We start from the raw sequence: 22,902 nt of genomic DNA on the forward strand, positions 1-22,902 counted from the left end.
GTCCTTTTGTCACACTGGTCAGTGACACAGCAGTCATTACGTCACTGGTCAGTGACACATTGGGCAGTGACACAGCAGTCATTACGTCACCTAAGGTTTTACACACTGATTTTACTCTTTTTAGTTTGTATTGAAAGGTGTAACGTCATAATTGGCATATATGGTTGTCCCTCAAGGGATTAGTTTCTAGTTGTAATTCTCAGTCACCAAAGTGGACGATGTAGGCTATGGATGGCTACAAATTGGATATGTAGACAGATGAGGCCTACTAATATGTATGTTTGTATAGTATATTGTCGTAGAAAAAATTATTGTCAATTAAATCATTGAATAATTTGTAGGGGGGGGGGCGCAAAATTTTTATTTATAGGCCGTATTTCATGTGCAATCGTTCCGAGTTAATTATTTTGTGCCTATAACCGTATGTGTGGGAATTCGGTATAAATATGTTGTATTGGGAATGAAGCCATCGACAAGTTTTATAAATTTCTGCACAGCACGACTTGCATCATACACACGTTGAATAAGTCTAGTACACACACAACCATGCATCACAAGCCTGTGTTGTCATAGCTCGTGAAAAATTGACATAATTAAAGACCATTGCTGCCGTGAGCCAAGATATGCCTACTCAAATAGTAGGGGTATCAAAGTCTGACATTAACTGATATCAAAGTCGCCATTAGGAAAAGTATTTTAAAAATTTATAACACAATTCAAGCAATGGAGCCCATCACATTTATGTACTTTAACTTATGTGTTATGTACCTCTTTTTAAATAGATAATAAACATGTATGTTTTGTTGAATTTGTTGTTTTATCAAACTTGTCGGCTTTGTGTCCATTCGGCCTTTTTAGATGTCGGCATTTTGGTAAGTAGGTCACCAACCAGTTCTACGGCTCAGTTTTATAAAACCTGCATGAGCCATAGAACTGGTTGGTGACCTACTTACTTGCCAGCCCTATTCCCATTTGCAGTGTTTCTTCCAGACTTTTTTCTCCGGGGGGGGGGGGGGGGGGCACTTGATATTCCCCGGGGGCGGACACTGTTAAAAGTATTTTTTCTATATAAATTCCATTTCGTTCGGGGGGCGGTGGACTTTCTTCGCCCCCCCCCCCCCCCCCTCCGAAGAGGTGTTTGGAAGAAATACTGCCCATTTGTGGCACGATTAGGTTTGAAAGGCGGCGGGGTGGACTTCTGTTGTTTTTTTTAAGTTCTAACAACCATTATCTAGAATAGTATAGGTCTAGACTCTAGATGTACAAATATGTTTCTCTAGTTTAACACATATAACAGGCCTAACGAGTTAAGATTTTTTTTTGCTAAGGACTGATCCAAAACTAGGATCATTACAACAACAACAAAAAAATATTTTAAAACATAGAGGATCTAGATCTAAATTAAATCTAAAAACCGTACATAATGAATGGAGATGTCTTCTAATTTGTTTAAATTTTTAAGTTTTTCTTAAGAGGATATTAAGGGTCGGGCGTTTCCCTCTCCAAATCAGAGCTGGCATGTCATAAAATTATTAGCTACACGTTTAACTATCCTATTTCTAAATCCTAACTAACAGCAAATCAACATTCACTTATTATCGTACCCTCACACTTGTAAATTATAATTAAATCTAGAATTAAATAAAATTAGGTTTTGACAATTTTAAGCTTTAATTTTGGAAAATAAATCTATAAATATTATTTTTGATTATTTTTTTTCTTTCTGAATATAAATAATATTTAAAATTGTCAAAGCGACTGAAATTTTTCTATTATAAATGTATAAGTTGGGATTATTGATTTTAAATGTACAATAGGAACAAGTTAACTTTGCTGTCTTTTCTAATTTTACTATTTAGGCCCATATCACAATGAATTGAAAGCCACACCCCTAGCCGAGTACTGCCGAAGATTAGTGGGCCGAGTTTTGAGTGACAGCTAATGGCCAGTGAATGAAATCACGCAAACTTCCATTTAAGGAAGAAGGCCAGGTGAGGTTTCCCTACTGATAAAATGTTTAAATATAACCAAAAGAACATCTACGGAATATGTAACGTATGCTTATCAATTAAGTTAAAAAAAGACTCCAGCGGTGTTAAAGGTTCGAGAGCACGAGTGTGTATTCTGAATTTTCCCGTTAGGCCTAAGATAAGACTAGGCTACCCAATGGAGCTGCCGTGACGTCATTACACACGGCGGAACTATACATTCATCCGCGATATTTAGACTATCATCAGCTGTAAATATTAAAATCTGTTTCAAAAGAAAAAAATAATTTTTTTACTAATAACATATATTCTAACAACATCATATTTATATCGAATCTTAAAGTGATTATTGGTAAGTAAAACAGAATAGGTGTGTCATTTAGATAAAAGGTAAATAGAACTATATTGTTGAACGTGTGCACCTGTTACACTGTGGTAACTGGTCGAATAAACTACTTTCGTGTCTAACTTTGCCGACGGAGTGTTCCCGACTCCAGTCACTAATTCGTGGATTATTGCGTTGCTGTTTTCGTCAGGCTGTGAGTTTTGTATCTTATTTGTGTGGAGGATTTCAAGCACTTCATTTTCGTGGTGGCTGCGCCAGGATTCTACTAGAGAAGATGTCTCAGGATCGGACTGGGCCGATCGTTCATGTTCGTGAGAACAGCGACACAGAGCTTGAGGCTCTGTTCACGATAGCAATGAACCCGTCTCTGGCCGAGACAAACAAATCCGTACCATACCGAATGCGAAACTTGCCCGCATCGTTCTTTCGCCCTCCCGAGCCCCCAAAGCAGATGAAGCAAGAACTGGGGGTCGGCAATAACCTTAACGACGCACCCGGTTACCACGGGGCAGTAAACTCATCAATGAACATTGCACACATAAGGGCTCACTCGTCCCCGGCCAGTTTACAACAAAGCCTGAGCGCAGCCCCTCCACCACCCCCCACATCCCATGTCCGGCAGCATAGTTACGATGCTTTGGATGAGCAACCACTGCCGGCTGGGTGGGATATGGCTAAAACACCGCAGGGTCAGAGGTACTATTTAAAGTAAGTTTTCTTTCATTTTTTAGCCCAAAAAACTGTTCTATGTTGATGCGTGTCAGTGAAGTGTGAACGACTGTTCCCATTCATTCAACAAGTTGTTATTGTTGATCTGTTCTTGTGTTCCTAACAGGTAAATTAGTGTAATGGATCATCATACCCAACTACACTAGCTCTAGAATCTAATCTAGACTCTTAATTGTTCTTTTCTAAATTGACACAATTAGTTGGTTGTTTTTTTTTAAAGTAGGTTCTATGGGAAATTAATTTTCATTTTTACACACTGTTTGGAAAGGCCAGGAGAACACTGCCGCCATCTTGGTCCGTTTTATTAGAACTGGTATGGTAGAGGCAGAAATCTTGATCTAGATTCTTCTAGTCTAGATCTAGGAAGAGAAACTTACACATCACTATTTGTAGGGTTTGGTATTTCACCTAGTGGGCAAATGTTAACCTTGTTTTTCCAATATTTCTCACTTTTATCCCCCATAATAAACACTGGCTACAGGTAGACCTTAGGTCTGCTGGGCACACACGTCTCACCTTTGTTGACCTATTTTTTTTATTAACTACTCTTAGGCCTATAGTCTACAATATACGACATAGGCCAAGTTATTGATTGTTTGATAATTAGATTAAGGAATAAGAAAGTGACTGCCACTCTGTACAGCATTGTGCAGTTGACCAGACCTGATGGCTGTAAACTGTCATCAGTTCATGTTTAGTTCAGAAATTTAGACTTTAAACATTTACAGAAATGAGTAAACTTGACTATTCAAATTCAGCATATTTTCAGAGGCCTCTTCTTATTCTACTTCAAAGCTTTTTTAAGTGACTGCATTAACCATTTGATCCATTATGGGTCCTAAGCCAAGTGGTAACATGCATTACAATTGTGTTTATCTTAATGTGTGGTTTCAACTTTAGAACATCATTGGGGGTCAACCTTTTGCTAAGATATAATATATTATAATGTAAATATGTATGGGATAGGCACAGATCACATATGGACAACCCCTTATAATCACATAGTGTGATGTGTGGTAGTATTTGTTTATGCCTAACAACCTATAACAAATGTTTTTTAAAACGGTCTTTTAAAACCCTGAAAATCTTCAGTGGTTTAAAGATATTTTAAATGAACTGTAACAGTCTGTTTTCTGTATTTATTTATTTTTAAGAAAAAATAATGAATTCAAGTCTTTTAGCTCTTAATTCAAAGGTAGATAATTTTATAACCAATACATTTTGAGGATCTACATCCAAAATAGAGTGGTTAACCAACCATTGTGTAGCCAAAATCTTTTGTGATGGTGTAGCTTAAAGCTTGTGACATGCCATAGCCAAAAACCAGTTCTGTTTACATTTACCAATTATAATTATTTAAGACAGTATTAATCTTACTGGATGTAATCGTTGTTGAACATTTAGAAGTATTAGTCTAAAAAATTGTAAAAAATTGTTTGTTTATAGTTGCCAGTAAATGTGATCTAGGGTTACCATAATTGTTTTTCCACTTTACCAGTGACACACATGGTTTTTATAAATTCTATACAATTTTATTAATATGCAGCGCTGAAACAAGTCCTTATAATTTGGCAAAAATAATTTATATGATTATTTTATCAGAAGTGAATGTATCATGTATCAAGTTATCAAATAATTTATAACTGCCTGTTTTTAGTCTCAGACTTCATTCCATATTGGTTGTGCATTTATGTTGTAGCGCAGCTATAGTCTGACAGAACTCCTGTTCTGTGTTATTTTTAGGACATTATCCTATGTTGGTCAGTCATGGTATGGGCATTATACTATGGTCAGTTGTGTTATGGGCATCATACTTTCATCAATAGTGTTGTAGAATAAATCGTGGCTTGGACAACATAATGAATCGCTGAAACTTTAAATTAAAAAAAAACGTCCTCCTTACTCATTAAAATGTATTTGTCTATCTTAATGTGGAGGGAGGAGCTGAAAATTATTTAAAAAATTGATGTGATCTATGGAGTCCCATAGATGCCTGGATCCACATAGATGCCTAGATCCACATAGATGCCTAGATCCACATAGATGCCTGGATCCACATAGATGCCTGGGTCCACATAGATGCCTGGATCCACATAGATGCCTGGATCCACATAGATGCCTGGATCCACATAGATGCCTGGGTCCACATAGAAAAAAATAGATGCCTGGGTCCACATAGATGCCTGGATCCCTATGGATGCCTGGGTCCACATAGATGCCTGGGTCCACATAGAAAAAAATAGATGCCTGGGTCCCTATGGATGCCTGGATCCCTATGGATGCCTGAGTCCCTATGGATGCCTGGGTCCCTATGGATGCCTGGGTCCCTATGGATGCCTGGGTCCCTATGGATGCCTGGGTCCCCATGGATGCCTGGGTCCACATGGATGCCTGGGACTCCATAGATCCCTAGATTGAGTTTGGAGATAGGGTCTGAGCAGCAGGTGAAACCCACAATTTGAAGAGATGTGAAAAGGTAATTTGTCTCTTCAGGTTGGTCACACCTTGTTTTTGTGGCTCATCAGTACACTAGTAGATGTCAGTACACTGGTAGATGTCAGTAGATGTCATTACACTGGTAGATGTCAGTACACTAGTAGATGGCAGTACTTTGTAAACTGGCAGTACATTACACTGGTATATGACAGTATATGGTAGTTATCACATTTTGGTGTGCGTGTTGATAGAAGTGTAACGTCATTGATACGATGTATAACTTATGTAATGGAGGTCGTCCATAAACGTCATCCTAAAGGGGAGGTAACCCAAACTTTGTTAGCGGGAGGGAAGGAGTAAAGAAAAAAGCGTAAGGTCAGTTATGTCCAATGCAAAGGGACATAATTTTTTTTTCTAATACACCTTTCAAGTTTATAACATAAGTACCCTTTCCCCCCTACCATGATTTAGATCTAGTTCACATCAATAATATTAACTACCCTCCATTATATTATGATACGATTATGTGATTTATGCGCTATGAAAGTCCGAGATTGCTGAGCGTTGCGTTGGCAGTTTTCAACGCCACATTGTTATAGTTAATGTCAGTATATGAGTATAGTAAAACTGTTTTTTTGGTGTTTTCGATGTTTAGCGCTGCTTGTTCAAATGTTTGCATTTAAGGTCGGTGTGGTCGACAGCAGCACGTGACGTTTGATCCAAGATGTCGCTAACTACTAGTTTAGTCACCGGAAGGCCAGTAGGATCGTGCCGGTATCGCCCGCAGTATCGCGCTGGTGGGTCCCAACGTCACGAATGTCCCCAATTCCCTGTGCTGGCCTCTACACATCTCACTCATGCGATAGCGTTGTCGTCACATTTTTTTCCAGCTTTGGTCAGTGGGTCAGCACACCCAGCGAGCTGTTGCTATTTTTAGAAGACCAACCTGTTGTAGATTCTTTATACACGCATGAAACTCATAGTAGATCAAGATAAGACCCAGCTAGTTGCTTGATCAGTTGCTGGGATTTTTAACAATCACACATTGCTACTATCACTAGTAATTAAATGCATTGCTTATCGAAAAATTTGCTTGGAATTAAGGGTAAAAATAGTATTCGATCAACACTAGCAGCAGTTTCTGAGGACTGCGTGCCGTTTGGCTTACACTGATTGATGCGGCTCTACTTTCTACCTATCTCTACCCCTCCCCACTAACACCATACGCCCATAACTCGACAAACAACGCAGTAAGGGGTCTCCATAATGACGTCACACTCGTAGGGGGGAGGGGGGGGGCGGAATTTTGTGACGGTGTGTAATGAGGGGGAGGGGGTTCAGATGGTGCGACGTCACACTTTTGCATTATAAAAAAAGCAATGTTTGAAAACGAATTTTAGACGTTATTTCGCGTTTTAGAAAACTGTTTTAATAAATTGTTATAGTAATTGATTAAAACACTCTATTTTGATAGAGTTCAGACAAGATTTTAGAAAAATATCGATGTTTAAAAAAAATCAACTGCAATTTTGAGGGGGGGGGGGGGGGGTTGTAGGCTGAGGTGTGACCTCATTTTAGAGGGGGGGGGGTCTGGCTTTTTGTGACGGAGGGGAGGGGGGAGGTAAAAATCGTCCCAAAAAGCGTGACGTCATTTATGGATGACCCCTAACAATTATACCTAACCCCTCCAGAAATACGCGGTTTAAAGTTGTTGCTGTTTTCTTTTATAAATTATCAGATAACAGAAACTCCATTGACCATGCTTGTTAACCACTGTACTGTAGGGCTTGTGAATCTGTTGTAGGTATAGTGGGGTATGTGAATCTGTTGTAGGTATAGTGGGGTATGTGAATCTGTTGTAGGTATAGTGGGGTATGTGAATCTGTTGTAGGTATAGTGGGGTATGTGAATCTGTTGTAGGTATAGACTACTGTCTAAACTTAGTGTTTAGGGGGGAGGTTAAGGGCTTCTCACAGTGTAGTTTGAGGTAAATTATTTCTACAGGCAACACCTGTATACTTGATGGGCCCTTTTAAAAGTGTACAAAATATAGTAAAGTAAATGATGGTGAGATGAAATAAATGCTTGTTGATTTAAGATAACACAAGTCTTGTTTGTGATTCTTATGTACACATGCTGTTAAGTCTCGGTCAACACAAAAATTGTTACAAGTATTTTCAAATCTTTAGTCAACATAAATTAGAACAAGTCTTGTATTAGCTGCACCAACATAAATTAGAACAAGTCTTGTATTAGCTGCCCCAACATAAATTAGAACAAGTCTTGTATTAGCTGCCCCAACATAAATTAGAACAAGTCTTGTATTAGCTGCCCAACTTAAATTAGAACAAGTCTTGTATTAGCTGCACCAACATAAATTAGAACAAGTCTTGTATTAGCTGCCCAACTTAAATTAGAACAAGTCTTGTATTAGCTGCACCAACATAAATTAGAACAAGTCTTGTATTAGCTGCCCCAACATAAATTAGAACAAGTCTTGTATTAGCTGCCCAACTTAAATTAGAACAAGTCTTGTATTAGCTGCCCCAACATAAATTAGAACAAGTCTTGTATTAGCTGCACCAACATAAATTAGAACAAGTCTTGTATTAGCTGCACCAACATAAATTAGAACAAGTCTTGTATTATCTGCACCAACATAAATTAGAACAAGTCTTGTATTAGCTGCACCAACATAAATTAGAACAAGTCTTGTATTAGCTGCACCAACATAAATTAGAACAAGTCTTGTATTAGCTGCACCAACATAAATTAGAACAAGTCTTGTATTAGCTGCCCCAACATAAATTAGAACAAGTCTTGTATTAGCTGCCCAACTTAAATTAGAACAAGTCTTGTATTAGCTGCCCCAACATAAATTAGAACAAGTCTTGTATTAGCTGCACCAACATAAATTAGAACAAGTCTTGTATTACTGCACCAACATAAATTAGAACAAGTCTTGTATTAGCTGCACCAACATAAATTAGAACAAGTCTTGTATTAGCTGCCCCAACATAAATTAGAACAAGTCTTGTATTAGCTGCCCCAACATAAATTAGAACAAGTCTTGTATTAGCTGCACCAACATAAATTAGAACAAGTCTTGTATTAGCTGCACCAACATAAATTAGAACAAGTCTTGTATTAGCTGCACCAACATAAATTAGAACAAGTCTTGTATTAGCTGCCCCAACATAAATTAGAACAAGTCTTGTATTAGCTGCACCAACATAAATTAGAACAAGTCTTGTATTAGCTGCCCCAACATAAATTAGAACAAGTCTTGTATTAGCTGCACCAACATAAATTAGAACAAGTCTTGTATTAGCTGCCCAACTTAAATTAGAACAAGTCTTGTATTAGCTGCCCCAACATAAATTAGAACAAGTCTTGTATTAGCTGCCCCAACATAAATTAGAACAAGTCTTGTATTAGCTGCACCAACATAAATTAGAACAAGTCTTGTATTAGCTGCACCAACATAAATTAGAACAAGTCTTGTATTAGCTGCACCAACATAAATTAGAACAAGTCTTGTATTAGCTGCACCAACATAAATTAGAACAAGTCTTGTATTAGCTGCACCAACATAAATTAGAACAAGTCTTGTATTAGCTGCCCCAACATAAATTAGAACAAGTCTTGTATTACTGCACCAACATAAATTAGAACAAGTCTTGTATTAGCTGCACCAACATAAATTAGAACAAGTCTTGTATTAGCTGCACCAACATAAATTAGAACAAGTCTTGTATTAGCTGCCCCAACATAAATTAGAACAAGTCTTGTATTAGCTGCACCAACATAAATTAGAACAAGTCTTGTATTAGCTGCACCAACATAAATTAGAACAAGTCTTGTATTAGCTGCCCCAACATAAATTAGAACAAGTCTTGTATTAGCTGCCCCAACATAAATTAGAACAAGTCTTGTATTACTGCACCAACATAAATTAGAACAAGTCTTGTATTACTGCACCAACATAAATTAGAACAAGTCTTGTATTAGCTGCACCAACATAAATTAGAACAAGTCTTGTATTAGCTGCACCAACATAAATTAGAACAAGTCTTGTATTAGCTGCACCAACATAAATTAGAACAAGTCTTGTATTAGCTGCCCCAACCCTGCACTTTGGCTGTTGCACGGGATCTCAAACTAAATTTTTGTTAAACTAGACCTAATTCAACGCTACATTTTTGTTTCCCTTTACGTTGATACCAAGTTCACTTGTCAATTTAAACTAGGAAGTTCTTTTTTAAAAGACTATTTTAAATGGCTACTCTGCTAAACTAAGCTCTCCTGGCTAGTATTTTCTGTGGCTCACAAGAGGTGTTATCAATTTATTCTCAGACGATGGGGGGGGGGGGGGGCTTTGTTGACAGTTATCTCATCCAAGTTATTAATTTACTTATGTTTTTCATCTATATTATTCTTTTAATTAATGAAACAGGTTGGTAAGAAGGTGCAATAAATTAACTTATCACATATTTTTTTATGGCAAACATTAAAATAGTTATTCTGTCACTGTGTGAGGAATGCTCTAGAGAAAACATGGAAAGTAAAAACTTTCACAGTCAAACAAAAAACAAAACTTCTCACTACTGTGACATCACATGGAACATATAGGAAATTTTTAAAGCAAAACGAAATATGTACAGATGTAAAGTACACACAATAAAATGACATTATTGATTCTAGAGTAAACATAGAATTAAAAAGCCAATGCTGAAAAAATACGCAATAATAATGACATCAACAATACTCCATAATAAAGACACTGACATTACTGCCTAATTTATTTGACTTATCCTAAAAGAGGTTTGTGTGCAGTTTCTTTTAGATTTCTGAATATGGTTACAAAATACATTGCAGATTCTGGATAAAGTCCTTTTTCAATTACAATTTTTATTTCCAGTTAAATTTAATGTTGAGGCGGTGGTTTTGGTTTTGGATTAGAGAACAAGACAACACTATCAACCTAGCGCCCGTTGTATTTCTCGCTCAATGGACCATTTATTTCTAGTTTAAAATATTCACAGCTTCAACTAGGAGTTTAGCAAAATAGGCTGGATTTTTTCCCCCTTATTTTACATGATATGGAAAAGTATGGCTAACCTCTAACCAGCTTTTAATGGAGGAATGAATGGTTTTTTCCTTTAAAAAATTGCATAATTGAGTATTGTTAGACATCTAAAACTTCATTTTTTTTTTTAATAACTATAATTCAGTTATTTTTATCTGATAATTTTAGGTAAATAAGACCTTGTTACTTCATCTTTAGACTGTGTTTAAGAAGAATAGAAATTTGTATCAGCAGTGACTGATTGATGTCCCACTTGTATGTAGGACAGCTTCTCTTGTAGGCCCACACACTACACAGCTCTTGTTTCATCAAACAAAAGATTTTTTCTGGAATTTCCCAATCTTAATCTCCATGTCAGGTTTTCCCTTTGTTTCCCCCTCTTTAATCCTCCCAGCTTTCCTGTGCTAGTTTTTGGGTAAACATTTCCTGTCTTTCTACTTTCTCTTTGTCTTCAACAATATGGAACTTGTGTCCAACAAACATCAAGGTAATGCAGACACTTTGAGAGTGACTTCCCTTGTTCATGTCAACAGTGGCCAGACAGTTTTTTACTTTCTCGTATATACGAAGTATAGAGAAAGTCTTGTAATCGTGCAAAAAAAAAAAAATCGAGATTTTTGCAAATCTCGACGTTTTACATCTCACTGATACGGAAAAACATAATTTTGCAATCTTGTCCGTATGTCTGTGTGTCTGTGTGTGTGTGTGTGTGTGTGTGTGTGTGTCCGTGTGTAAACACGATAACTTGAGTACCGTTACAGCTAGGTTGATGAAATTTCATATACAAGTATTTTATCAAAATCGTAGATCCGTATCAACTTTTGAGCGATTTCGGATAACCGGAAGTGGTACTTTTTCTACTTTGAATTTTTCAAAAGCCTATAACTTGAGTACTATTTCAGATAGATAAATGAAATTTGATATGTAAGTAAAAGATCTAATTCTCTACCTTCTGTCAAATTTTGAGAATTTTTCGTTGACCGGAAGTACTTATTTACGCTACTTCCGATTTCTCAAAAAACTAATGTAAATTTTAAAAGTACTAATAATATTGCGCACTATTATGCGCTTTTTTATTCGCGTTCACTTGGTGTGCAATTAATTTGTCTACGAGATTTTATTCTATTTTTAAAACTTTAAGTATTTAAAATGGATTAAAAATCATGTCTAGAAGTCTATAGCCCGAGTTCCCATCCCCTGTTATTTTATATAAGAATATTCGAGAAAGTTTAGGGGAGATCACTCCCGGTTTATTCTCTTGAGTTTTTAAAAATTTTGCATTAATTTTGTTTTGTTCCTTTGCATCCTAAATATTTTGGTGCACCTAATCATGTAAGACGGAAATTTAAAAAAAAGTTTTTGTTTAAGAAGTTTTAACTATAGCTTACAAGCAAATTTGTTTTGTTAAAAATGCATTAAAAATATCTTGCATTTACGGCAGGGGGGGGGGGGGGGGGGGGGTCAAGAAACAAGCTACATTTCTCTTACAATCAGATGCTTATTAAGTGGGTGGGTGGGGGGGGGGGGGGGGTAAAAGGCTGTATTTCTTTACTTTTAAACACCACATTGATATTCTAATTGAGAAGTTTTAACCATGGTTCAGATTTTGTTACTTCCATGGTGGGCTCTCTGTTTTTATATATATATATATATATATATATATATATATATATATATATAATCATTTAGGACATTCTACAAAGTTATATGTTTTTAAGAGCTTTAAAAGAAGATTCACAGAATATGTAGAAAATAAATGTATTAATATACTTCGCATTTGTTATAATTTTTCCTAGAAATATTCCTTTCTCTTTGACCAGCCATGTGTTACAAATCACAACCTGGAATGACCCGCGCAAAACTCACAGTACAGTTAACCCAGTCTCCAGCAACAGCAGCAACAACAACAATAACACTACCACAAGCAACCTCAACAGTTCCTCACCAGCCGGCACACCAACCAGCCAGGCCACGACGCCCATGAATGTGGACAAAGTTCCTCTACCTCCCGGGTGGGAGAGGGCTTATACAGCTGACTACGAGGTTTATTTCATCAACCATATTGACCGCACCACGAGTTGGTTTCATCCCTCCATACGTAAGTTTACATGCATATACCCACAAAATTTCAATATAACCTTACACAAGTTCAATAGTGTTTCTTCCAGACTTTTTTCTCCAGGGGGGGGGGGGGATGATACTCTGAAATTCAGGTTTTCATTTCAGTACATTTAGTATGTGCATGGCATGGTACACTACGCAAACTGCACCTTTTTAAATGTACCATGTATTTTATATGAACTAGAATATTAATTGAGCCCTAAGTTATTGGAATTACTTGAAGATTTGCCTAGATTTCATGACTTGTATGTACTGAGTTATTGAAATAAATCCAGTACAGAGGAATAGGCAGTAATGAGATGGCTACTGCAATTCTAGTCTCTGATGAAATTATTTTATCACTAAATAGCATCCATACCATCAAATGATATCCACATTACAAGGGAATAACCCCACCACCTCTTTAAACCAGTGGACACTGCTGTGTTTCTAGACCAGCAACAAGACATTTACCACCTTATACTTGCCACTACTAGATGGTTCTCTTTACCTGTGTTTGCCAATGATTTCAGCAACCCATTTACAAAAGCCAGGGATGAAGCTGCAGCAAGCCAGCGGTCCATCTCAACAAGAGCAGCTCAAACAGCTCAAGCTACAGCAGCTGCAGATAGAGCAGGAGATACTCAAGAAAAGACAGGACGAGATCGCCAGACAGGTTGCTTTCTCACATTTATTTTAGCTTGGGAAATGTGCAACACAGCCCCTCAATTTTCTGTACTTATTTGTTTAGACAATGGCTGTGTGAGCCTAATTTATAACTGTTTAGGAAAAGGCTTGAATGGTTAATCTATAACTATTTACAGGAAATAGCTCTAAGAGTCTAGTTTCTGTTTGTTTAGGAGATTGCTGTAGCACCTAATTTCTAACTGTTCTTGTGTAGGAAATGGCTCTAAGAACCTAATTTCTAACTGTTCTTGTGTAGGAAATGGCTCTACGAGCCCAAGTTGGTGAAACTGGTGACCTAACTCAGCCCAGTGAAATGAGCACAGTGGCAGACCCATTTTTTGGGCAGACAGGGACGTCTGATCACCACTCACGACAGGAGAGTGGTGACAGTGGCTTGGGTAAGAATATGTTTGTGTCGGATCACCACTTACGACAGGTCTTATAGTTTAGTGGCTTAACTCTATTCAGTACATAAAAGTTCAATGGTAAACCTCAATTAAAAGAAAAGTAAAATGAATTAAATAACTATTGACTCTAATTACAGTTGTATTTGTTAGTGTTGTAATGATTGACTTGTGTACTGTAGGTGGGATGGGAACAAGCTACAGCCTGCCTAGGACACCTGATGACTTCCTCGGGAACATGGAAGATATGGACACACAAGATGGGGGTAGGTTTCACAAGGGGACACAACATTGTAGTTTCAGTGGAGTATACTCCCTTGTAGTTTGATGTTGTAGGTTATTTTAGTACTTTCTCTTGTAGTTTTAGTGGAGTATGCTCCCTTAACTCATTCCCGCCGGATGCGACTAAATGCGTCCTCGGGGGGTTCCGCCTGATGCGTCTAAATGCGTCTGGCCACACCCCCCTACTTTTCTTTTCAACTAGATAATGAAATCGCACATGCCCGAGATTAGAACCGGTAACCATGTAGTAGCGAGAATCCACGAGATTTCAATTTAAAAACCGGAAGTTTTTATCTTGTTTGGTTCACTTTCAAAACGTGGTTCTAGCTGTGATTTTTGGGTTGAATAAATGTTACTTGTACAATTTTTGTTGAGTTTCCTTGTTTTTTATGCTGTTGTTTTATGTTGTTATGTCAGTATTGTTATGTTTATATAAAAGTTTGTCCATTTCTGAGTGCAATCGTCTTTGTAATATTGAATTGATTAATGATTAGAAAGTAAAAAAAATTTTTTTTAAAATACATGTTATAAAAAACGAAGTTGCTTCCCTTAGGTCAGGAATGGGTTTGTAAACTGGAAGTGGGGGCTTAGGAGGGAATGAGTTAATTACATTATAGTATACTAGCTAGTTGCACAAGTAAATAAAAAATATGATGTCACAGGTTCTAAACCTTTTGTGACAAAAAAAAAATCTGATACGATAGCTCATCACACAGTTGAAATTATGGTCCGTCATAAAAAGATTCATTTAAAACTAAAAATAATGACACTAGCTTCGACTTGAGTGAGACTATGATTTTTAGTTTGATTTTTAACTACGAAAATCAGCTTTGTCTTAACGCTTTAAATCTTAAAAGTCAAGAACAGTATAGATATTGATAAATAGCTATATCCATTGTTATTTATATCAATGAAAATAAGGAAACATTCAGGCTTAGTGGGACTCAATAGATTTTTAATGTTATTTTCACCCATCTTCTTAGTTTCTGCTTGACATTTTCACTAGCTTTTGTATTCCGTGATATTTGTATTATATTATTAGACCTTTAGGCCAATTTAAAATGTATTCTAAGCTGTCTTAAACATTATAAGCCAAAGGTGGAAATTATTAATTGAACAGTGGTTGATTAAATTCACTGAGTAGACTTCTATTTCATATCCTATTAGTTTATCTTGCTGAAGGATAAAACACACCCTTGTAGACAAAGGCCTATTCTATATTTATGTGCTTGATACCCATTTACACTTAAATAATGAGGGGGGGGGGGGAAGGCTTTCTGAATGCAAGATTTTAGAGCAATGATATTGCTGTCTGGTGCTAATTGGGTTGCTCTTGTTGAGTTAAATCTTTTCAAATATTACATTTTAAAAGTATACCCTTCATTGTCCACAAATAGTCACACTTTTTTACAGGCCCCCCCCCCCCCCCCCCCCCGGCCCCCCCAGCTTATCCTCATTATTGTCAGACGTTTGCTCCAGACCTCGTACTCCACAATCTTTTTAAAAATGTTATCACAACTAGACGGCTTGGTCCAGCATGCTAGCTATACCAATAGTTTAGTACCCGGGCTGGTGACCGTAGGTCATCCCACACCCTAACTGTCCCTCACATACAAAACAAGGTGACAAGATTTGGTATTTAAAACGGGAGGCCAAAGTCGGACAAAAACCCATGTGTCTAGCGTCTTTCTACGTAGTTGTGTGAAATACTTGATTCTTGATAATGTTGAAATTTGTTTTGCTCCAGCTATGTTTGGTTATCTAACGAGGAATCAGGAATGTTTATTTTTGTTTTTTACTCAGCCAGTTTCCTTTTTTTTTACTACTACTATGATGTTGGATTTAAATTATTGAATCTAGTCAGTGGTCTATTTTTATTTAAATAATTTTTAATAGGCCATGTTTAAATTTAAAAAGTTATTACCTTGGTAGAGATACTCCATGCAGTTATCAATGAATTTAAAAAATACTAATTTGAACATTTATAAACATAAGTTTAGTATCATTTAGCAGCATTTAGTCCCCCTAATACAAACCTGTCATTATTTTGTCATTTTAATAATTTAAAAAATTTCCTGCAACCAGCTATAGTATACTTACCTATGGTAGCTAACACTCCCTTATTTCCCATGCAGTATACCTTGATTAGCTTACCTGAACTGTGTCTATTTTCCCAGGCCCCAAACTCCAAGGGCAATCAGATTTCGGCAGCATGGATATGGGTGGTGATGTGGGAGATCATTTGAATATGGACTCTGATGATTTGGTGCCCAGCTTACAAGTTTGTATTCTTTTTTCTACTCTTTTACCAGTAAATAAAGGATACTTAACCTTTGACTCCTAGCCCAAGATGCATTTGTCTATTTCTAAATCCTAAGAAAACTGGCACTTCTCTTTAAAAGATAGCTTCAAACTACACTGAGATTTTAAGCATCTCACAATAATTAAAACTTTTTAATGATGAACCTACTTTTTTTAAAACAATCGTAAAATGGACAAAATATTATTTCAATATAAGAGGTCTTTTGTTTTCTTGCTCTTAGTTTAGCACAGAAAAAATTCACTAAATGCAGCAACAGCAAGCATGTCTCACCATAATGGCTAAGAGGAGCTCTACTACAAACTCATTAGCAATATCCATCTTTAGAAATATTTCACACTACTGCACATCATCTTCTTATCTGCTAAACTAAATTTAATTATCACGACTATTATTTATTTTCTTCTAAATTATATGTGTCCCCATTATAACTTAGTCCACAATTGTGTCCCCATTATAACTTAGTTCACAATTGTGTCCCCATTATAACTTAGTCCACAATTGTGTCCCCATTATAACTTAGTCCACAATTGTGTCCCCATTATAACTTAGTCCACAATTGTGTCCCCATTATAACTTAGTCCACAGCCATCCATAAACATTCAGTGATGCCTCAATAGTCAATGTCAAAACATTTTTAAAATTTCTCATAGGTGAAAATACAGAAGTTAAATATCTTTTTTTTTACTAACTGGAGAGTTTTTGATGTAATAAATAACAATTAAAATTAGAAACATCTGTGCACCAACACTAGAAAAAATTGTTTGGCGCCATTAGGAGTTAAAGGGTTAAGTATTCCTTCCAGCCTGATGGGGATGATTGTCACATCAGTATGTGGCACCTTCAGTGTCATGTCACATCAGTACGTGGCACCTTCAGTGTCATGTCACATCAGTATGTGGCACCTTCAGTGTCATGTCACATCAGTATGTGGCACCTTCAGTGTCATGTCACATCAGTATGTGGCACCTTCAGTGTCATGTCACATCAGTATGTGGCACCTTCAGTGTCATGTCACATCAGTATGTGGCACCTTCAGTGTCATGTCACATCAGTATGTGGCACCTTCAGTGTCATGTCACATCAGTATGTGGCACTTTCAGTGTCATGTCACAGCAGTATGTGGCACCTTCAGTGTCATGTCACATCAGTATGTGGCACCTTCAGTGTCGTGTCACATCAGTATGTGGCACCTTCAGTGTCGTGTCACATCAGTATGTGGCACCTTCAGTGTCATGTCACATCAGTATGTGGCACCTTCAGTGTCATGTCACATCAGTATGTGGCACCTTCAGTGTCATGTCACATCAGTATGTGGCACCTTCAGTGTCATGTCACATCAGTATGTGGCACCTTCAGTGTCATGTCACATCAGTATGTGGCACCTTCAGTGTCATGTCACATCAGTATGTGGCACCTTCAGTGTCATGTCACATCAGTATGTGGCACCTTCAGTGTCATGTCACATCAGTATGTGGCACCTTCAGTGTCATGTCACATCAGTATGTGGCACCTTCAGTATCATGTCACATCAGTATGTGGCACCTTCAGTGTCATGTCACATCAGTATGTGGCACCTTCAGTGTCATGTCACATCAGTATGTGGCACCTTCAGTGTCATGTCACATCAGTATGTGGCACCTTCAGTGTCATGTCACATCAGTATGTGGCACCTTCAGTGTCATGTCCCACCACCTTGTCACCAGTTTCATCTGACCCTAAAACTTGACTGACCCCAGTTTCATCTGACCCTAAAACTTGACTGACCCCAGTTTCATCTGACCCTAAAACTTGACTGACCCCAGTTTCATCTGACCCTAAAACTTGACTGACCCCAGTTTCACCTGACACTAAAACTTGACTGACCCCAGTTTCATCTGACCCTAAAACTTGACTGACCCCAGTTTCATCTGACCCTAAAACTTGACTGACCCCAGTTTCATCTGACCCTAAAACTTGACTGACCCCAGTTTCATCTGACCCTAAAACTTGACTGACCCCAGTTTCATCTGACCCTAAAACTTGACTGACCCCAGTTTCATCTGACCCTAAAACTTGACTGACCCCAGTTTCATCTGACACTAAAACTTGACTGACCCCAGTTTCATCTGACCCTAAAACTTGACTGACCCCAGTTTCATCTGACCCTAAAACTTGACTGACCCCAGTTTCATCTGACCCTAAAACTTGACTGACCCCAGTTTCATCTGACCCTAAAACTTGACTGACCCCAGTTTCATCTGACCCTAAAACTTGACTGACCCCAGTTTCATCTGACCCTAAAACTTGACTGACCCCAGTTTCATCTGACCCTAAAACTTGACTGACCCCAGTTTCACCTGACCCCAGTTTCATCTGACCCTAAAACTTGACTGACCCCATTTCATCTGACCCTAAAACTTGATTATTTCAGGAGGAGCTCAGCAGTGAACTTCTAAAAGATGTGGAAAAAGTTTTAGGCAACAAAGAAAACCCTTTAACATGGTTGTGAGATAAAGGCCATCATACAGATACCATCACCATCATTTAGCTATCACCATCATACAGATACCATCACCATCATTTAGCTATCACCATCATACAGATACCATCACTATCATTTAGCTATCACCATCATACAAATACCATCACTATCATTTAGCTATCACCATCATACAGATACCATCACTATCATTTAGCTATCACCATCATACAGATACCATCACCATCATTTAGCTGTCACCATCATACAAATACCATCATCATCCAGCTATCACCACTCTACAGATACCATCAAATTGTAACTTTTATACTGAATTATGTTTTATTCTTTAAAGAGGCCAACTGGCCCAATTTTGTAGGTAAATGTTGCCACTCTGAGAGGTGGTTTTATGTAGTCAAGTTTACTCATATTTTTATAAAGGAGAGAACTAAATGGTAATTTGTCCTATGTGACACTGTTTGACTTTTTTAAACTCACCCTGGTAGTATGGAAGAGTGGGGCAGTCAGTATGGTTGTGCATTTCATCATCAGCATTCACATTGAAATACTACATTAAATATACATATTTATTAAAGTAAGACCTATATATATATATATATATACAAATATATACATTCTATTTTTTTACTCTTCATATTTGATTGTTACCATGTTGTTTATTAATTTTGTTTTTCTTTTTGCCCCACTCTTTTGTATCAAGAGATAATGTTGAGTTTAAAAGGGGTGACTACTGTGAATAAATTGTAGAATAAAAAGGGTTGTAATGTTTAATTATTAAAAAAAAAAGAGTGAATGTATGTATTTTAATGTTTGATGAAATTACTGCATTTAAGTAATGGATTATTTTTACCTTGTTTTGTGATATCTGTCCTTGAATCAATACCTCTATGCACATGAAATTAAACTGAAATTATTTTTTTTGGTAATTGAGATCATTTTAAAAAATTTTAAAGCAGGAGTGCATGTTCCTGGGTTGATTTTTTTTTTGTTCAGACTCATATAAGAAGTTGTTAAGTGATACTCTCTATGCAAGGTGAAAACATTCTCAATTTTATTTTGTAATTTTACAAAATCTTTTTTTTTTCAAACTATATGGAAGGTTGTGATATGAGATTTTTTCCTAGACAACGGAATAGTTTAAAGAGTGAAATTGGCCGTTACTTGTTCTCTTGTTGACAGACAACTGCTGAAAAACTTGTTAGCATTCAGGTGATAACAGTGATTGTGCATTACTTAAATTGTTTTTATTTGATTACCAATGTTAACACTGCATGGAAGACTTGAATAAAAATATTTGTGTACAATAATTGTATTTTTGGGTATAGAAATGTTGAAACAGTATGGTTTCTCTCCCTTTGTATCATTGTCACCTCCCCTCCACAAAGGTCATGTTTTTTTTCCACCTGTCCTGTTTTTCTAAGTCTGGAACAGCTTGCTGTTTTAGGGTGACATGTGGCACCAAATGTTGCATGTATCCTTCCTTGTTATGGGCAGCACTTTGGCTAGAATTGTGGTTTGTGGGTGGAGAACATTAGTCAATAATTTCAGTTTATTTTAAAATAATCTTAGTGCATAGTTACCAGAATGCTATTGCTGCAATTAAAATTATGTCAGAAGTGAATTTTTTAGCTAAACATTTAGTTTTTAAATAGGGGGTGTCTTGACTAAGACAGCTGATGTTTTTGGATGTAGTTTTCTTAGGTTATCTAATTTAAGGAATTTATTATGAAATTAACACAAAACATGCACAATAAGGTTTTCTTTTATGGTTTTGTAAGTAAATTGTCAATTTGTTGTTAAAAATTATATTTCATTGTTAGAATATATTTTAAAAAAATAATTTTCAAAAAGTATTATTGTGAACATTCAGATTTTAACGTCACTACACCTTGTTCATTCACAGTTTTTATATCTTCAAATATTTGATGCATATCAGTGTTTGACGTACATCATATTTATGCTTTGTGTAACCAGTTTGTCCTTGAAGGCCAATGGTTATGTTTGTAATTTTTCATCTCTCATTACAAATCATTGATGGGCTTGACAGCACATGTTACTGAGGTTGGCCTTTTGTTTTCCTCACCTGGTGTAAGTAAGGGGGTAGCACGATATCGGAGACACACCCCCAGGGCACCCTCGACCTTGAATAACCATATTTGGATAGATAAGTGTAAATAATGAGTTGATCATTATATTTAATCTGATACAGACTTTGTACATAACTGGCCAGAAATTCAAAATGGCTGATGTATCTTGTAAAACTGTATCCCACATGTAAACGGCCCATGAAATGGCACTAAGTAAAACATTTGGTTTCTTTGATTTCGAATCTTTAGTATTGTTCCACTGTATGAATTGTGCTGAGTCCAGCCTAGTCTAGCAATAGCTCTCACTATGCAGACCCCAAGCTATGTCATTACATTCCAAAAGGTTTCTCCCTTCATTCAGGACTTTTCGCCAACACCTTCGGAGTAATCCCCCCTTGGAAAACTTGTAAGACCATGCAAGATCTTGCATACTTAAACGAATACCATTATGCAATTTTCCCCTCATTATCATCATTGCATTCATTTTTGCTTTTTTTTTTCTAACATCAGCCTAACCTGTGATGTCAGTTTGGTAATTTTAAAAGCATAGAAACAAAGTGCCAGATTCATCCCATGTGACTTGTCTAAACTGCAGGTTTACTGTTTAGAGGTTTTTAAAAAAAAAATATAATCCTATAGTCAAATGTTATTGTTATCCACCATAAGATGTACATACGATAGTTGACCATATTGTACATATTAAAAAAAAAAACTTGATTATCCCCCTTGATTAAAAAGAAAAAAAAAGTTTTTCATACTGCACGTTTCAGGTTTTATCTAGATGACTCATCACATGACATATACAAGCCATAAATATCACTGTTTGTATTGGCTACTCAAATTTATTTTCAAAATGAGTTGGAAAAAAAAATAAAAAATATCAAAAGATTTTTTGTCATTTCATGTTTGTCAGTGTGGCTGTTGGCTTGTTTTCTATAATGGCCTACTTGACCACTTATTGCACTTAGGTCTGGTCAGAGATGTCCACTGGTCATCTATCATGTGTGATAGGACAGTCAAGTCACATCCATCATGGTGCGCTTACATTATTACACTAAAGAACATCCCAAGATCTTTTATGCTGTGTATTTCAGGCACCTGAAAAACATTTTTTGGAAATGTGTTTAATTAATGATGATTAGCTGGTTAATGAGTCAGGATTAATAGGACCAGCTTAATGGTGGGCTGTGTTATGGGACATTTAGAAGTTTGGCTTAAATAGTCTAGAACACGGGATAGTGCAACTGATCAGTTTGAGAAAAAAAAGTGGAAATTAAAGATGGGTGAACTAAAGATCCACAATAATAACAGATCAAGTATTCCATCATCACATGCACTATAAGAGATCAAGAGTTCCCCTTTGAACTGCGTATCACATCTATATATATAATTTTCTTCTGGGAGACATTAGAAAACAAGCTGCAAGCGCGCCTTGCAGTCCCCTCTCTATCGCTACCACCCCCACCCCCTCACATGGTCAGGTGAGCTGTGGTTCACGCTAAATGTTTACAAAACAATCGTAGAGCCGGGTTTGGTGACGGCTATTAGGGGCAGATAATTTAGTTTGAAACGATTTTAAACTTAGAGGCGGTAACTAAGAGAAGGCTGCTTTCACAGTAGAAAAAACAACTAAATAGCGGCGTATGATACGCCGTGGGTCGGCTCGTACACTATAAGAGATCAAGTGTTCCCCTTTGAACTGCGTATCACATCTAGAAAACAAGCTGTAAACGCGCTCCCTACCACCCCACCCCTACATGGTCTGTTTACATTCGTGGAGCCGGGTTTAGTGACGGTTATTAGGGGCAGATAATTTAGTTTGAAACGATTTTAAACTTAGAGGAGGTAACTAAGAGGAGGTTGCTTTCACGGGGGGGGGGGGGGGGGGTGTTAGTGTTTTAAAGCAAATATTTTCAGTGGCAGCATTGGTACTGTCGAATTCACAAATTATG

The 22,902-nt window shown here is 37.0% G+C and overlaps 2 protein-coding genes across 4 annotated transcripts in view; one reads left to right on the plus strand and one right to left on the minus strand.

Moving 5' to 3' along the window:
• The first annotated feature begins 2,433 nt into the window (after positions 1 to 2,433).
• LOC131947083 (transcriptional coactivator YAP1) lies at positions 2,434 to 21,839 on the plus strand. The gene is made up of 7 exons (XM_059308165.1): positions 2,434 to 3,042; positions 12,409 to 12,686; positions 13,222 to 13,364; positions 13,632 to 13,773; positions 13,962 to 14,045; positions 16,239 to 16,342; positions 18,795 to 21,839. Exons 1-7 carry the CDS (start codon positions 2,609 to 2,611, stop codon positions 18,870 to 18,872), a joined length of 1,263 nt encoding a protein of 420 aa, XP_059164148.1. The 5' UTR covers positions 2,434 to 2,608; the 3' UTR covers positions 18,873 to 21,839.
• Positions 21,771 to 22,902, minus strand: part of LOC131947086 (zinc finger HIT domain-containing protein 1) — a 112,434-nt gene continuing 111,302 nt past the window's right edge. For all 3 annotated transcript variants that reach the window (XM_059308171.1, XM_059308172.1, XM_059308170.1), the window contains one exon: positions 21,771 to 22,048. In XM_059308171.1, the coding sequence (XP_059164154.1) occupies positions 22,027 to 22,048 (22 nt within the window). In that variant the 3' untranslated portion in view covers positions 21,771 to 22,026. The remainder of the gene's footprint in view (positions 22,049 to 22,902) is intronic.

Source organism: Physella acuta, unplaced genomic scaffold (genome assembly GCF_028476545.2).
Source record: "Physella acuta isolate Inbredline_101_S28 unplaced genomic scaffold, ASM2847654v3 ptg000582l, whole genome shotgun sequence".
Classification (NCBI taxonomy): domain Eukaryota; kingdom Metazoa; phylum Mollusca; class Gastropoda; family Physidae; genus Physella; species Physella acuta.

Excerpts from the sequence above, each read along its gene's own strand:
- LOC131947083 (XM_059308165.1), top strand. The coding sequence starts at position 2,609 with ATGTCTCAGGATCGGACTGGGCCGATCGTTCATGTTCGTGAGAACAGC. Across the intron at positions 3,043-12,408 it reads GGTCAGAGGTACTATTTAAA|CCATGTGTTACAAATCACAA; the intron begins GTAAGTTTTCTT and ends CTCTTTGACCAG. Across the intron at positions 16,343-18,794 it reads ATTTGGTGCCCAGCTTACAA|GAGGAGCTCAGCAGTGAACT; the intron begins GTTTGTATTCTT and ends TGATTATTTCAG.